This window comes from Loxodonta africana, chromosome 12 (assembly GCF_030014295.1).
Source record: "Loxodonta africana isolate mLoxAfr1 chromosome 12, mLoxAfr1.hap2, whole genome shotgun sequence".
In the NCBI taxonomy this organism is placed as follows: domain Eukaryota; kingdom Metazoa; phylum Chordata; class Mammalia; order Proboscidea; family Elephantidae; genus Loxodonta; species Loxodonta africana.
Genome location: NC_087353.1, coordinates 105461235 through 105477928, shown reverse-complemented (window position 1 = coordinate 105477928; position 16694 = coordinate 105461235). Strand labels below are relative to the sequence as shown.

Genomic DNA, 16694 nt, shown 5'->3' with positions numbered 1-16694 from the left:
CTGACCTTTTGGTTAGCAGCCAAGTGCTTAATCACTGTGTCACCAGGGTTCTGACCCCTACTTAGTGAGTTAAAATGAGTTGGAGGGAGTGACATGATTAGGCTTGCCTTTCAGAGGAGGGGCTAAAGAGGGAGGGGAGACTGGAGGCTGGGAGACCCTTCCGGGGTTCGGGGGGGCGTGCTAGGTGAGGCATGACGTCTCCAGGGGCTGATCCCCGTGGGGCTGCTGGGGCCTGAAAAGAAGGCGTGGATTTGGGGGTTATTTTTTCACTGGAATTGCTAGGTCTTGGTGAGTGACTGGATTTGGGATGGGGATGGGGGAAAAGAGCAGTGAAGGTCTGTGGCCTGAGTGAGTGGATGGGTAGGTAGTGGGACCTGTCTTAGTCCCTAGGGCTGCCGTAACAAAATAACACAAAGTGGGTGGCTTTAAAGAACAGAATTGTATTTTCTCACGGTTCTGGAGGCTAACCAGTTAAACAGTTGCTGTCCAGTCGATTCCAACTCCTGGCGACCCCGTGTGTGTCAGAGTAGAACTGTGCTCCATAGGGTTTTCGGTGGCTGGTTTTTTTTTTAGATTGCCATGATTTTCCTTTGAGGTGACTCTGGGTGGACTTGAACCGCCAGCCTTTTGATTAGCAGCAGAGGGCTTGCACCACCCAGGGACACCTCTGGAGGTTCGAAGTACAAAACCAGGGTGTCAGCAGTACCCTGCTCTCTTTCTGTTGGCTCTAGGGGAAGTTCCTTCCTTGTCTGTCAGTCTGTGTGGCCCAGCGTCACTTGGCTTTCCTCGGCTGGTGGAGGGTCCGTCACATGCACCCTCTCTTGTGTGTGGCTGCTCTGTGTCCTCTTAATAAAACCCACTCAGAAGGGGTCAGGGTTATGACCTGCCTTACTCTGGTGTGATTTAGTTAATTTAACTGATAACACATGCAAAGAAAAACCCCATTTCTGGGAACACTGGTGCATGGGTTAGGACTTCGACGTATCTTTTTGGGCGGCACAGTTTGATTCTTATCAGGGCCACCCCGTAACGTGGGGAGGAGGGAAGAGGAGGTGAAGAAGGGGTCCGTTTGGTCAGAGTGTCCAGTGTGGGATCCTGGGGGCCAGGCAGGATGTGGCACCGCGGGCAGCTGGATTAGCAGTCTGGCAGCCAGGGAAGAGGTCTGCACCGACTAACCTCATTTTACCCCTTTCTGGGTTGTTTGGATCTTCTACAAAGAGGATTTATGTGTATTTGTGTGTCTTCAAGAAGTAATGTGGCCGCGTATGGACAGTAGCTAAAGCTGAGGAGTGAGCGAGATTACAGGGAATGCCGTGTAGATTGGGGTCCACAGCTACTGACCACAGAAGAAAGATCACATTTTCCTTCTTCTTGTCCCCTCCATGCCTACCCCCATTGTTGGAGACAGAGGTCAGGGGCTCACCCTCTGTTTCCTCTTCCCGTCTTTCATTCATGGGGTCAGTAGAGACTTTGGATGGCCACATGTCCAGCGTGTGGGCCGGGCCGGAACCAGCAGCGTGCTAGCTCAGCTCCTACCAACGAGCACACGAGAACCGATTGTGGAATTGTCAGAAATTTTGCAAGCCAGTTGTTAAAAATCAAATTGTACCAACTTACAATTAAATAAATTATATTAAAGATATGGGTAATAAATATTCAAAACTCACGACTTCCTAATTCTTTCTCTACGTTTTGCTAGCATCTGTGCTTTTGAGGTTATTTGCTGGGTGCTAGAAATGCTACATAAGGGTGTGTAGCTGGCCGTCTCACACTCAGTGACATCATGTGGGCAGCTTGAGATTGGCCGTGGTGGAAGAATTTACACCATGAAAATTGGCAGACTGTACAAATAAGTGTATTTTCCCCCTGGAGAGCCAGTTGTTAAGCCTTCACCAGCACACCACTGGCCAGGACACACAGGTGGAGAGTGGAACGGTCAGAGACTTCCATGCTGGGGGACCACCGGGGTAGGCTGAGGTGGAGCAGGCAGAGAGGCCCCAGTCCTGTCACCGGGGAGGAGGGTGGCTGGCAGGCTTTGGCACAAAGCAGGGGAAGGGCTCGTGCTGTGGTGGGAGGGGGCCGTGGGGTCCTCAGCAAGGACAGTTCCACTGTGGGAGGGTTGGGAGCTGTGCTGAGAGTGACTGGGAAGCAGAGTAGACACAGTGGATGGAGCCAGTCCCTTCTGGACGCCTGCCTGATCAGAAAACGCCGGTGGGGTCGTCACGAGTTGGAATCAGTTCGACAGCAGTGGGTTTGGTTTTGGTTTAAGGGGGTGGAGAGGGATGCAGGATGGGCTGGCTTTTAGCTCAAGCAGTCAGGAAAGGCTTCTCTGGGGAGGTGACCTCTGAGTGAGATCTGAAGGAAGCGAGGGGGCGAGCTACCTGGCTCTCTGGGGGAACAGGGTTTAAGGGCAAGGAGGTAGGGGGCAGCAGGGCTGTGAGCGAGCAGCAGAGGGGTACTGGGAAATGCCCCACCATTGTGGGGAACGCTACCCCGCAGTTGTGGCAAGCTGAATGATAGCTGTCGGTCCTGTTCTCCCCATTGGGCCCTTGTTTGTCCCAGGCTTGTGGTCCACAGCACCCCCTTAGTAGGTGTTCATGAACGGGGTCCCTGGTGGCAAGTCCAGAAAAGGCCTGTCCCCATATCCTCACCAGGGCAGGACCTAAGCCCTCAAGGAGGTTGTGCTCTGGGCACCCAGCCCTCCTCTCCCCCCCATCCAGACCCCCACCCCACCTGCTGTTGGACCAGGCTACCAGCTGCCGCCCTCACGCTACCTCCTTTAGGCCTTTTCATCAAAATTCTGCTTTGAACTTGAAACCAAAAATAAGTTCCCTTGTGCCTTGCCACTGTGGGGGAAGGGAACCATGTGAGTTGACGATCTGTTTGCTGGGCCTGGCTGGGACTCTGCAGCCGCCCTCTGCCTTCATAGAGGTTTGGAGCAAGGGCTGCTCTGTGGGGGACGCATGGGCCCCGCCCTCGGGGACCTTCCAGATAGCCTGGCTTAGTGCCTGTGAGGGTGCGGGCAGCCAGGTTTTGATAGCGCCCACGTAGACAAGTCCGCTTCCCTGGTGAAGAGATGGGACAGGTAGAATGTCGGTGCTGGGCAGGACCCCTGCTTTTTCTGCGCTGGTCCTTTGTCTCTGGGGAAACTGAGGCCCAGCTATGGGAACGGGCTTGGGATGACTCACGGAGTGGTGAGGGCGTTAGGGGCTCTGGTAGGGTTTTCCTGTGCTTCCCCCACCTCAGGCCTGGAATGCTTCCCAGTGTGAGTAGTGGGGGGTTTTGATGAGGGCTTTGTCGCCAGCAGCGTTGGAGTGGAACGAGGCACTACAGGGAGAAAAAGGAAGCAAATGACCAAGGGTGATGCCCAAGGCTTGCAACCTGGATTCTAGCAGCTGTTGAGACAACTGGTCTCTGGCTCTCTGTCCCCCGAGGGTTGGGGGTGATGGGGGAGATTACCTGAGGGTTGGCCTGGGCTGGAACAGCTTGGGGGGAAGACAGCTGAGAGGGCCCCTTCCTGCCCAGAATAGCCGTGCTGGGTCCCCCTTGACTTGGGAACTCTTCTCTGGCTAAACAGAGGACAGGTAGAGACAGGACGATTCAGTCTAGTTGGCAAACGTCAGAGCCCTTCTGCGCAGGAAGGTGTGCTCACAACGGATCCAGGAAGGGAGCCGAGGGCTGCCAGGCACCTACCGGCCAAGGTATAGGGAAGCCGCGGTTAAGAGGGAGACCAGCTGGGCTGACTCCTGCCTGGTGTTCACCCCTCGGGCAAGTGTGCTAACTGGTTTCCTAATCTGTAAGGTAACAGTAGGGGCAGTGGTGGTTCAGTGAAGAATTCTCACCTTTCCTGCGGGAGACCCAGGTTCCCCTTCCGGCAGGTACACCTCAGGCACAGCCACGTCCGTCTGTCAGTGGAGGCTTGTATGTTGCTGTGATGCTGCTGAACACGTTTCAGCAGTGCTTCCAGGCTGAGACAGACTAGGAAGAAAGGCCTGGTGATATGCTTCTGAAAATCAGCCAGTAAAAACCCTGGGATCACAACGGGCCAGCCAGCAAGCAATCGTGAGGATGGTGCAGAAGCGGGCGGCATTCTGTCCTGTTGTACATGGGATTGCCATGAGTCGGGGCGGACTCAGCGCCATCAACAACAACAACAAAGATAAGAATATAACTTATAAAAGGTCTCCAGTGCACTGGGGCATTCAGTAGGCACCCTATGAACGGTAGCTGTCTTTTAACAGTCACAACTGTTGACACCTTGTCGTGGTGATCAGACCCACCCACCCCTGGGTCTGGCACGTCTGAAGTGGCGCTTCTTCCCTCCATGGCTGCTTTTCAGAGCAGCTCTCCCTAAGGAAGGGCCCCCCTGACCTGCACATGGTGGTGGGAAGAGGTGTTGGGCCCTGGAGAGCCGCCATGGGCGGGGGGCTCCTGGTGCCCCTTACTGCATACTCCCTACAGAGGCTCCTGTAAAGCAAGACTGTCTGTGACACCTGCCGGGGACACAGCCGCACCCCTCCCGAGGGGAAGAGTGACTTGCCCAAGGCCACCCAGTGAGATGGCATCAGATCCAGCCTGGAAGACCTTCTGACTCCTGCCTTTTACGTGGGTGGTAGTGGTGGTTGCTGTCAAGTTGATTCCGACTCATGGCGACCCCATGTGTGTAGAATAGAACTGTGCTCCACGGCAGGGTTTTCGAGACTGTGACCTTTCGAAAGCAGATCACCAGACCTGTCTCCCGAAGCGCCTCTGGGTAGGTTTGAACCGCCAGCCATTTAGCTAGTAGTCAAGACCGTTTGCACCACCCAGGGACTCTGGCCTTTTGTGGGCTTTGTTTTTTCTTGCCCCCTCGGTCTGAGTATGAATCATTCTCATCAAAATAACGACAGCCAGTATTTCTTGTTTGCTTGCTGTAGGCTGGGTGCTGTTGTAAGCAGTTCACAATGTTACCTCAGATCTGCCCTACAGGAGTCCCTGAGTGGTGTGAACAGCTGAAGCACTTGGCTGCTAACTGGAAGGCTGGAGGCTCGAATCCAGTGGAAGTGCCTTGGAAGAAAGGCCTGGTGACCTTCTGAAAAATCAGCCGCTGAAAACCCTATGGGACACGGTTCTATTCCGACACACATGGGGTCGCCATGAGTCGGAGTTGACTTGACAACAGTTGGTAACTAATGACAAGGGTGCCGATGAGGGAACAAGAGGCTTCAGGGTGTTAAATAACCTTCCCAGGTTCGCACGGCGAGGAAGCTGTGGAGCTGGGAGGGGCTGGGGCTCACACACAGGCCTGTTGGACTCCATAGCCTGCCCCCCACCCCTGTCCCACCACAGTGGCCTTGGCATGTTGTTGGGGGAAGAGAAGAGCCTTAGGGTCACCCCACCCAGGGCCCCACCCTGTAAACAAGAAACAGAAGAGGACATCTTTATGCAGGGAGGAGCGAAAGATGAGTCTGTAAAACCATCTCTATGGGACCAAGAGGTCACAGTTACTCTCAGGCGAAAGATGAGAAGATAAGGGGGCAGGGAAAGTAGAGTGCTGGAGGTGGAACGGCCAGAACAGAATTAAGGAGAATGTTGACACATTGTAAAAAATTTGTGTAGAAATTGTCAAATGGGAACCTAAATTTCTGTGTAGACTTTCACTGAAAACACAATAAAATATTTTTAAAAAGATGAGGCTCCCTGCTCGTAGGAAACTGTAGGGGTTGGCCAGATCCTGGGAAATGGTTGCATTCAGGTAAGGTCAAGATTTGGGGTGATCATGGTGTGGGGCTTGGCATGGCATGTGTGTGTATCAGTGCATGTCTGTTGGAGGAATGAAAGTGTCCTGGACCAAGAGCCAGAGGCCTTTGACCAGACATTGGCCCTGCTGTCTACTGCACGGAGGCCTTGAAGCTGTGGGCTGCAGGCTTGGAGTGGGGAGGGAGGACAGGGCTCTGAAGGAAGGGGGTGGGAGGCTGTGGGGCAGAATGGGGGGTTTTCCTGGCTCCTTCCCTGCCCCGAGATGGTGGGGGCTGTGGCGTTGCCAGCTGTCAGGAAGCAGGTTGGGAGCACTTGTGGGGCCTGGAGCTGGCTGGGGGCAGGTGTGGGGCGCAGAGACCACTCCCACAAGGCCTGGGCTCCTCATGGTGGTCTCAGGTTAACAGTCTGGGTTGGGGGAAGGCTTGGAATCCTCCCAAACGTGTTCACCTCTGACCCTTGATTTTGAGTGGCCTTGAGCAGTGGAACGCGTTCGCCTCTGAGGCAGAACTTTTCTGAGCTGTTATTCTTTAGAACCTTCCAGAAGGGTTGGAAGAGTGGGGAGAGCCCCGGGGCCCGCAGGGGGACAAGACCTGCCTAAGGCCACAGTGCCAGCCGTGTCTGCCTCGGTTTCCCCATCAGTCAACTGGCACTGAGCCTGTCAGCTCTGACTCTGTGCTCCTGGGGTCACTGGGGGTCCAGTTCCCACCCCAGTCCTAACCACTGTCTCTCCTCACTCCACAGGCTCCCCGCTGCACAAGCAGGCATCAGGCCCCTCCTCTGCGGCTGCCCCTGCTGCGCCTGAGAAGCCGGGCCCCAAGGCGGCCGAGGTGGGAGATGACTTCCTGGGTGACTTCGTGGTGGGCGAGCGGGTGTGGGTGAATGGCGTGAAGCCAGGCGTGGTGCAGTACCTGGGCGAAACGCAGTTTGCGCCTGGCCAGTGGGCGGGCGTGGTGCTGGACGACCCGGTGGGCAAGAATGACGGCTCCGTGGGCGGTGTGCGCTACTTCGAGTGTCCAGCGCTACAGGGCATCTTCACGCGGCCCTCCAAGCTGACCCGGCAGCCCACGGCCGAGGGCTCGGGCAGCGATGCCCACTCGGTGGAATCGCTGACCGCCCAGAACCTGTCGCTGCATTCGGGCACGGCCACACCCCCTCTGACCTGCCGTGTCATCCCCCTGCGTGAGAGTGTCCTCAACAGCTCTGTCAAGACAGGCAATGAGTCGGGCTCCAACCTGTCAGACAGCGGCTCTGTGAAACGGGGCGACAAGGACCTGCGCCTGGGAGACCGTGTGCTGGTGAGTGTGGCAGTGCCAGGCTCAGGCCCAACCTCCCTTTCCCCACCTCTCCACAGCACATGGACAGGCCAGACCCTGGGGGCTAGGCGGGGGTGGGGGCAGTGGGACTCGGGCAGTTTCCAAGCTGGGGACACACATTTCTCACCAATAACCACGCAGAGTGAAAGTGGGCTCTGGAGACTGTCGCTGTGTGACCCTGGGTAAGTTTCTTAACCTTTCTGGGCCTCAATCTTCCCATCTATCAAATGGGAATTTTAATAGTACCCCCTCATAGGTTGAAGCTTTTCTGGGTGGTGCAAACGCTGAATGTGCTGGGTGCTAACTGACAGGTTGAAGGCTCGAGTTCACCCAGATGCACCTTGGAAGAAAGGCACGGTGATCTGAAAAATCAGCCTCTGAAGACTGTGGAGCACAGTGCTCCAACACACGTGGGGTCGCCATGAGTCAGAATCGTCTCCACAGCAGCTGGCTCACGGGTTGAAATGTGTTAATTCATGTCATGCGTTTAGGCAGCGACTGGTAGGAAGTGCTGAGTGTTAGCTGTTACTGGTACTCTTCAGTGATCCAGCCTGCCAGCATGGTGTGCCAGGGCCTCTACTGAAAAGAGACCTCTGGCTCAGGGTGGGGCGTGCCGACGTATATCAGCTATAACAGGTGTTCAGTGATGCTGTGGAGGAGAGAATTGGGGGTCCCTTCTCCCAGTGGTCCTGGCTGTTGGGGACACACAGGAAAGGGAGGCGCAGCCCCAGGTAGTCAGTCCGGATTCATCCTCTGCAGCCTAGCTGTGGCAGCGTTTTCCTCTGCACCTGCTGTGGGCCAGACCCCGACTGGGGGTACCAGGGTAGGCAGAACGGGGTCACATTCTGCTGTGCCAAGCCTGGGGCAGGTGGCCAAGGAGGCCCTGGGCTGACCCTGCCCTCCAGCGACCACTGTGTTGGAGTGGAGACACAGACACAGGAGGATGTCCCTGGAGGGTGTCTGAGGGGCCTGGAGTGTGGGAAGCCAATGGGATGAGGTCAGTTGGTGGAGGGGGAGGTCCCTGCATCCAGGTGGGGAGGCTTCCTGGAAGGGGAGTCCACCTTGAGCTGGGCTTGTATAGGTGGGAAGCACATGCCTGGAGTTTTGAGGTTGGGTAGGGGTCTGGAGACTTTGCCCCCAGAGCCAAGGTTTCTTTTGGAGGCTTCTGGGAAGAGCATTTGGTTGGGGGGGTGGCGGGGTGGCGGAGAGGAAAGATTTACACCCGTTCCCCTGTTTCATCCTCAGGCCCACTCTGATATAGTTTTATCATGCCCACTTTATGGATGGTGAAACTGAGGCTCAGAGAAGTCAAACCAGCCCCCACGCTGCCTTCCTTTCACCAACCTGTGTGACCTCTGAGCCTCCACCTGGCAGGATGAGGACTTCCCGCACCTCGGGGCCAGGTGCCAGCCTTGCTTCCTGTGGATGGAGCTTCCCCCATAGTGACCACAGGGGACTTGGCTTGTGTGGTGATCCAGCCACCAGCCTCCATCTCTACCCTCAGAGAACTTCCAGTCTTGCAGGGGGAGAGCTGTGATGTCCGTGCAGCCATATACCATGGCACAGGCTCTGAGGGGGTGTCACGGTGCTCGACCAGACCCAAGGAGTGGTGTTGGACTAAGATCCAGGAATGACCTGGCACTGATGGGGGTGCGGGGAAGAGGTGCCGCCCCGGGCAAAGGCCACAAAGAAGAGCCCGGTGCTGAGCAGGCGGCGAGGGGGAGCCGGAGCCAGGGACCCCGAGGAGGCTGGTACAGGCAGGCCTCACAGGCCAGGGCCTGGGTGTGGAGTCGGGGTTTACTCCAGGAGTGGAGGGAGCTGTAGAAAGCCTGGTGATGTGAGCAGGTTCACGTGTTAAATGTTTGACGCTTGCTGCCTGGTAGGGTTGGGACTAGAGCAGGGGAGGTGAGTGCCGGGAGGCTGCCGTGACCATGATGTCATGGGAGGAAGAGAGAGTAGGCCTGTTGTGAGGCTGTTGCTTTGGTCTTATCACAGTTTCCAGGCAGCAAACCCCACGCAACTGGGCCTGGGCAGGCTGGCTAAGATTCTCACTGAGCTGTCATTGGGGAAGCCTGGGTTCCAAGGGCATTTGCTGGCTATGGCCACTGTAGGGAACCCAGGCCCCTGCCCTTCTCTGCTCCTCCCCGGCTGTGCGATGTTGGGCGAGTCATTTAGCTGAGCCATTCCCATCCATCCGTTCATTCATTTCCTCATCGCTCATCGTCTGTTCATTCATTCCCTCATCGTCTGTTCACTCATTCCTTCATCGTCTGTTCATTTGTTCCCTCATCATCTGTCCATCCAGCTAACTGGCTGTAGTCTACCACCCTCACGATGCTTCCATGGAGAGGAGGAAAAGAGCTGGTGGATGTGAAAATGTCCTGTGGTCTCCCAAGGGCTGTGGCTGTGTGGGGCCTGTTAGTGTTGTGTGGCACCTAGAGCAGGGTATGAGAAGTGGGAGCTCCAGGGGGTCAGTTCCAGCCCTGATCAGCCCCTGGTTGGGGAGCAGGGAGGTTTGACCCTGGTTTGATCTCGTCTGGACCTCCCTATGCACCTGCTCCCCTTCAGGCAGTGGGAACTTCTGCCTGCCTCGGAGTGTCCAGTACCCAGAAGCCAGACCTTCAGGGTAGCGGCACTAAAGCGGGCTCTAGAAGCATCCACCAGGCCCTCGTCCTGCAGCAAGGTTGGCTGAGGTGGCAGGGCCAGACGGGCTCACTGACCCCCAGCCTGCTGGTGGGTCACCCCACTGCTTTCCTGGGGGGCGTGCCCCGCACTGGGCATCCTGCCCAGCACTTGCTGTGCCTTATCTCTGGCTCGCCGCTCCCCCGAATGCCGTACAAGGTGTTACCCCGTTTTACTGAAGAGCACAGGGCTCAGCCCTGGGAAGCAGCCTGCCCGGAGTCAGGTCTAGGAGAGCGTGGGTGAGGGGTTCATGTGCACCCCGTCCTGGCCCAGCCAGGTGACTCCCCAGAATGATTGCCCTGGCTGCCAGGATCTGACTGGCTCTCCGACCACCAGCCTTGATGCTTCTCCCCTGTACCTGCTATCGGCATCTTCTGACACATCACCTCCCTGCCCCTACCTCATCCTTTTAATAATTACAGCCTGGGCAAGGGTGGATGTCAAGGCCTGAACTTACACGGTTGGGACGGGGGCTCTTTAGGAAAAGCAATGCCAGAAAATCTTACTTTTGCAAATTTTACTGATCACATGATCACTTGAACGCGTTGCCAGGGCCCCGGTCAGTGAGGGTCAGTGAGGTTGGCGCAGGTGAGGGGCCCACGTGCTCAAGCTCCGCTAGCATCACCAGCCATCAGCTTGTACCCACACCTGCTCCAGCCTGGTCAGAAGGCAGGGTTTGTGCGAAGAGCTTCTGGCTGCTCTTCGGACCACTCTGAAACCTGGGCTTCGTTTGGGCCACGGAACTACCCCAGGAGGTCCATGTACTGGCTGAGTAGCCACGGGCAAGTTCCTGATCCTCTCTGTGCCTTAGTTTCTTCATCTGTGAAATGGGGATGATAGTTTTCCTGCCTTGTGCAGAGTGTGCTGTGGCTCCATGGGAGTGCTGGAAGTGTTAGCTCTAGTCACCGTTAACATCAAGGAAGGAATGTTCTCCTTGGCCCTGGGGTCGCCAGGTGCACAAGGGTCACCAAGTTTGGAGCCTCCCTGAGGTTACCCATGGCTCACGATAGCCTTAGTATCCTTGGGGTCCAATGATTGTTTCCTGTGGGCTGAGCTTGGTCCCACCTGAAGTCACCCAGTGGGTCGCAATGGCCTTAGTATCCCCAGGGTCCCTTGACTGAGTGCTTCCTGTGGGTTGAGCTCGGTCCCACCTGTCTCAGTCATCTAGTGCTGCTGTAACAGAAATACCACGAGTGGATGGCTTTAACAAAGAGATATTTATAGAAGTCCAGATTCAGGGCGTCAGCTCCAGGCCTTCTCTCTCTCTTGCCTCTGGGGGAAGGTTCTCATCATCAGTCTTCCCCTGGTCTAGGAGCTTCTCCATGCAGTAACCCCGGGTCCAAAGGACACTCTGCTCCCGGTGCTTCTTTCTTGCTGATATGAGGTTGCCACTCTCTGCTTGCTTCCCTTTCATCTCTTTTAAGATAAAAGGTGGTGCAGGCCACACCCTAGGGAAATTCCCTTTACATTGGATCAGGGATGTGACCTGAGTAAGGGTGTTACAATCCCACTGTAATCCTCTTTAACATAAAATTACAATCACAGAATGGAGGACAGCTATACAGTACGGGAAATCTTGGCCTAACCAAGTTGACACACATTTTGGGGGGACACAATGTAACCTATGATACCACCTGAGGACACCCAGTGGGTCATGATGGCCTTAGTATCCTTGGAGTCTGTTGACTGAGCGTTTCCTGTGGGCCGAGCTTGGTCCCAAGAACTTCATGAATAGAACCCTGTTTCCTCTTCACAGCAACCCCAAGAGGCCTTGGTCCCCCAGGAACCTCTGGGAGGGAGTTTGTCAGGACTGGCTGAGGACCTGCCTGGTGCTGGTGCTGGTGTGGAGTGGGGAGGTGAGAGGAGGCCACTGTGCCTCGTGTAGCCCGCTTAGAAGCTATGTGGCTCTGAGCGAGCACTGAAAGTGTTAGCCCAGCCCGGCCTGCTGAATGAAGGACTCGGTCCCTGCCAGCCGGTTGGGAGACTGGGAGAGGCACCAGGTTTGCCAGGGCAGCTCTTCACACGCTTGCTGAACTCTAACACACCTCCCTTAAGGTTACTCAGGTTGGTGGGTGTGGTCAGGGAGCATCACTGCAGGGGGCTGCCACCTCAGCCCCTCGTCTCCCTGAAGGCAAGCACCATGCCCAGGCTCTGCCCACCTGCCCTTGTTCCTGCCAGGGACGCCCTGTGCTTCTGCCCCTCCTCCATGGCACCCCAGCCCCAACAACCCTGGGAGGTAGGAATTATAAACCCATTTTACAGATGGCAGTGAGGCTCAGAGCAGCCCAGGACTCACCTGAAGCATCGTGATGACAGCTAGGGTCTGCCTGCTGTGCGGACGAGACCCTGATCTGAGGCATAGGCTTTTTTTTTTTAAGTGAGTTTGACTTTTCTTGGAGGAAAATCCCTGCAAAACAAATGGACCAAACCAAGCTCGAAGCCATTGCTTTGTGAGACCCAGGATCTAGTTGGTGTTTGGCCTGGGCCAGGAGGGGCTCAAGTCCCCACAAAAGAGAAGAGGGGGGGTGTCATCACTCCAGAAGGCGTGGCCTGGCATACAGCCAGGTGGGGGCCCAGTGAAGGAGGAATATTTGGGGCCTCAGGGATGTGGTTCCCCAGAGGTTGTGCTGACCCAGGGTGGCTATCCGCCATACTGAAGAAAGAGGGAAGGACTTGGGTCCAGGCTTAGGCTGAGAACTGAGGGTGAAGCAGCACCCCCTGGGGCTGGTGAGGGGGTAGCAGTGCAGTTCTGACGGGAGGGACACCAGGAGAATGGAGATCGTTGGGCATCGCCGGGATGTTGTAAGAAGAGTGAGACCCACCAGGCTTTTCCACTCACTGACTACTCTGAACCTCAGTCTCTTCATCTGTAAATGGGGATAACAGGGCCCACCTCATAAAACTGTGAGGTTTGGAATTCATGTCTATAAGTTGCCTGGCAGGTAGCCAGTCTTCAAAAATGGCAGGAGTGGAACTAGCTATAATTAGGGACTGGTCCCTTCAGGCTCATCCGAGGCATACTTGGGGTATCAGGGCAAAGTAATCTTTAGAAAGTAATGTTTAGCTTCAGTTGAACATGGTAGACAAAACACACATTTATTTTCAGCCCCTCCTGGACCCGCACTGGAATGACAGTGAATTTTTTTTTTTAAAAAAAGATACTGGATCCTCAAGAACAAAAGGCGTGGGAGAGGAGAGAAGGCAGCCATGAGGCTGGAAGCCCACTAAAGCCAGGGCCAGAGCCCGCGGCAGGGCAGTGGAGAAGCCCTCAGGTGTCGCCTCAGAGACCCTAACGTTTCAGGAAGCAGCCACACAGTGGCCTCTGGAAGTGGGGCCGGTCTCTGGGCCAGAAATGGGAGAATTGGATGAAAAATCTCTAGCTCTCATTATCCCTTCCCCTTCCCCCTCTGTCTGGGGACAGCGGCGGTCTGGGATGGATGCTGTTCTCCTGAGGGGCAGAGTCTGGATGAGGGGGTCCCAGGCAGCTCGGACTGAAGGAGGGTTCAGTGAGCATGTCTCCTCTGGAGGCTGAGCCCCTTCCTCCTGCCAGATGGCTGCCCAGGCCTGTGCTGTCCCTGCTGGAGAGCACGAGAGCCTTCTGGGGTATGCAGGGGGCAGAGGCGACCGCTGGTATGCACAAGGTGCCATTGGGTGAACATTCACTGGTACTGAAGTGAATACCAAAAGATTCAGCTTAAAGAGTTAAAGGTGTTTGTTTCTGGGGCAAGGTGGAGGAACTTCTGAGACTTTTTAAGGTGTTGGAACTATTTGACTCTTCAGTCTATGTACACATATGGCTTTGATTAAAAAATGAAGACAAACTAGTTTAAGGGTAACATCTATTGAGGCTGTACTATGTGTCAGACACTGAACACATAGTATGTAATCCTCACAAAACCCGTTTTACATGTGAGGATGCTGAGGCTCAGAAAGGCTAGGTAACCAGCCTGAGCTCACACAGCGTGTAAGTATTGGAGCCAGGGTTTGAATGCGCGTCTTCCTGTCTCCGAAGCCCACACCCTTTCGTGGGACAGCCTTGGAAGGCAGTGATTGTGCCCGTATCCCCCCAGCTGTCATTTGGGCTGTCTCTGCCCGTGCCTATGGCAGCCTCTGGACCTGAGTCTTTCTCCGTGTGCCAACAGGTTGGCGGGACGAAGACTGGTGTGGTGCGGTACGTGGGGGAGACAGACTTTGCCAAGGGCGAGTGGTGTGGTGTGGAGCTGGACGAGCCCCTTGGGAAGAATGATGGGGCAGTAGCGGGCACCAGGTATGGTGGGCTTCCCCGGTGCAGGGGAGGGTTCTTAGCTCAGGGTCAGGATGGGGCTTCTGAGGAAGCCAGTACTGTGATTCAGGGTGTTTGTGTCAGACACCCTGATATAGATGCCTTCTCCCTTCTCTCACATAGCCCACCAAGATAGGTGGTGGGATTATTACCCCATTTTATAGATGAGAGAACAGAGGCCAGAGAGGTCATTGCTGAAGGTCACACAGAAAGCCACAGCAAGCTCTAGGAGAGCCCATCCATCCTGAGTTCCCCTGTCCATGCCATGCATGGCTAAGCTGGGGGTGGGTGTACTGGAAGGGGAGAGGCAGTGGTCTCTGCACTCTGGGGGTTCCCCTGGATAACACAGGAAATAGTGCCTTATACCAGGGGCTTTCCTGGGAGTTACAAGTGCGTTCCAAGTTTCATGCCATCTCTGATGAAAGGGTGTTGGCTGCCTGGATTGCAGGGTTGAGAAGGAGCTTGAGGCTGTGTCTGGCTCAGGGGGCTTAGGAAATGATGTCCTCAGGTGTGGGACTAAAGTGAGGTGGCCCAGGTGCCGTGTGGCTGTCCTGGGCTCGGTTCTGTGACAGATAGGGCTGTGGCAGCTCCAAGCAGTGGTCACTGCGGTGCAGGCTGGGCCGTCGGGACCAGCGAGACTTGCACCAGCCTGGAGGAGAGTCGGATTTGCTCCTGGAAAGTCTTGAGGAGGGCGTGCTGGGCAGGGAGCAGTCTGGTGAAGACTGGAGTGGGAGGAGGCAGGGGTGGCCAGTTTCACAGTGCATCAGAAGTCAGACAGGGCTAGCCCCCTGTTCCCTTGTGGAGCCCAGGACCCCAGAGCTTTTCAGAGAAGAGAGCCCGAAGTTCTCATGACAGCCTTATACCTTCCTGTTTTCACAGTGTTTCTCTCAACTCACTCTTGCTTTCAGCCTCCCCCACCCAGCCCCCAAGGTGTCACGGTGGGCTTTTGCTTCTCCGTGCAGGGAGCTCTGTGCCCAGAAAGCTGGTGGGGTCCTTTGAGTCTGGGAGTGGGCCAAAGGCAGCTATGACAGTGAGGCTGCATACATGGCTGGGAGGCTCTGGACCACATGGGGGAGCCCAGTCTCACCTTTGCCATTAGCCAGCTGTGTGACCGTAGGCAAGTTACATAACCTCTCTGAGCCAAAATTTCCTCATCTGTGAAATACAGATAACACTAGAGTGGTTAGGGAATGGAAAGGAGAATGCCCATAAAGGGGCTGGCCCAGAGCAGGTGCAAAGTGATTGCTGTTTTCTCCCACCCCCAGAGCATTCCCTGTGGTTCTCCACAGCCACTCACTTTCTAGGAGTACCATCTGCCAGTCCGGAGATTTCCACCTTGGCATGCGGGTGATGGGGTCTCGAGGAGGTTCCTCTCTGTCTCCTGGGCCCTGAATAAGTCAAGAAGGCAGAGAGGCTCCAGACTGTGGGCTACGACAGTAATGTGGGTCTCGTCTGCTTCCCTAGGTACTTCCAGTGCCCACCCAAGTTCGGTCTCTTCGCACCTATCCACAAGGTGATCCGCATTGGCTTCCCGTCCACCAGCCCAGCCAAAGCCAAGAAGACCAAGCGTATGGCCATGGGTGTCTCAGCACTGACCCACAGTCCCAGCAGTTCTTCCATCAGCTCTGTCAGCTCTGTGGCCTCCTCCGTGGGGGGCCGGCCCAGCCGCAGTGGCCTGGTGAGGGGGGGGTGGGAAGTGGGTGCCGGAGATGTATATGGGGGTAGGGATAATGGGATCCCCAGTCTGCCTCTGACTTTAGTTCCAAGCATCCCTCAGTTTAGGGTTTTTGAATAAAGATGTAAGCTCATTTTTTAATAGGGAAGATTAACTGATTTACATTTATTGTTATTTTTGTATTTACAATTTGTTGTATCCTGAGTCCTTCCCTGGGAGTTAAGAAGGGCCAGGAGGTAATACACAGATAGGGCAGGGGGTTTGGAAAGCCTGGCACAACCACCCCCGTATAAGATGAGGCTGCTCAATAGGTCTGGGCAGAGGGCCTTCTCTGCAGCTTAGTCTTGGGTGGGTGGTTCCTCCTGGCCCAGGAGATGGAGAGTCCTAGGGAATTCTGACTCTCCTGAGAAGAGTTCCCTAAATCTCACGTTTCGATTCCCCCCGAGTAAGTAGGCAGGTCTCAGAGAGTCTAGGGCACGGGCAGGGGAAGAGCAGGACCCTTGGAGCCGGGACCCTTGGAGCTGAGACCCTTGGGTCTCCAGCCAGCTGAGTGGCTCTGGAGTAGGCTGGGCAGAGCCAGCTGAGCCCACAGTGCTCCAGACAGGCAGTCCCTGAGTCCTGCCTGCATACGCACGTTCCTGCAGCTCACAGAGACTTCTTCGCGCTACGCTCGCAAGATCTCGGGCACAACGGCCTTGCAGGAGGCACTGAAGGAGAAGCAGCAGCACATTGAGCAGTTGCTGGCTGAACGGGACCTGGAGCGGGCTGAGGTGGCCAAGGCCACAAGCCACATCTGTGAGGTGGAGAAGGAGATCACCCTGCTCAAGGCACAGCACGAGCAGGTGGGTGGCCAAGAGGGCAGTAGGGTGCACTGAGGCCCTAGTAGCCTTCTCAGGCCAGGCCTGTCTAGTCACACACACAGAGAGCCTCAGAGTGGAGAACTTGGGGTGTGTAGAGAAATACTACATCACCAACAGTGTCCCTGGGTGGTGCGAACAGTTAA

At 55.7% G+C, this 16694-nt stretch overlaps 1 protein-coding gene across 7 annotated transcripts in view; it reads left to right on the top strand.

Moving 5' to 3' along the window:
- The window catches only part of CLIP2 (CAP-Gly domain containing linker protein 2), a 73298-nt gene that overhangs the window by 27325 nt on the left and 29279 nt on the right, over positions 1-16694 (top strand). For all 7 annotated transcript variants that reach the window (XM_023556020.2, XM_064296104.1, XM_064296105.1 and 4 more), the window contains exons 3-6: positions 6481-7034; positions 13877-14001; positions 15481-15694; positions 16336-16533. In XM_023556020.2, the coding sequence (XP_023411788.1) occupies positions 6481-7034; positions 13877-14001; positions 15481-15694; positions 16336-16533 (1091 nt within the window). The remainder of the gene's footprint in view (positions 1-6480; positions 7035-13876; positions 14002-15480; positions 15695-16335; positions 16534-16694) is intronic.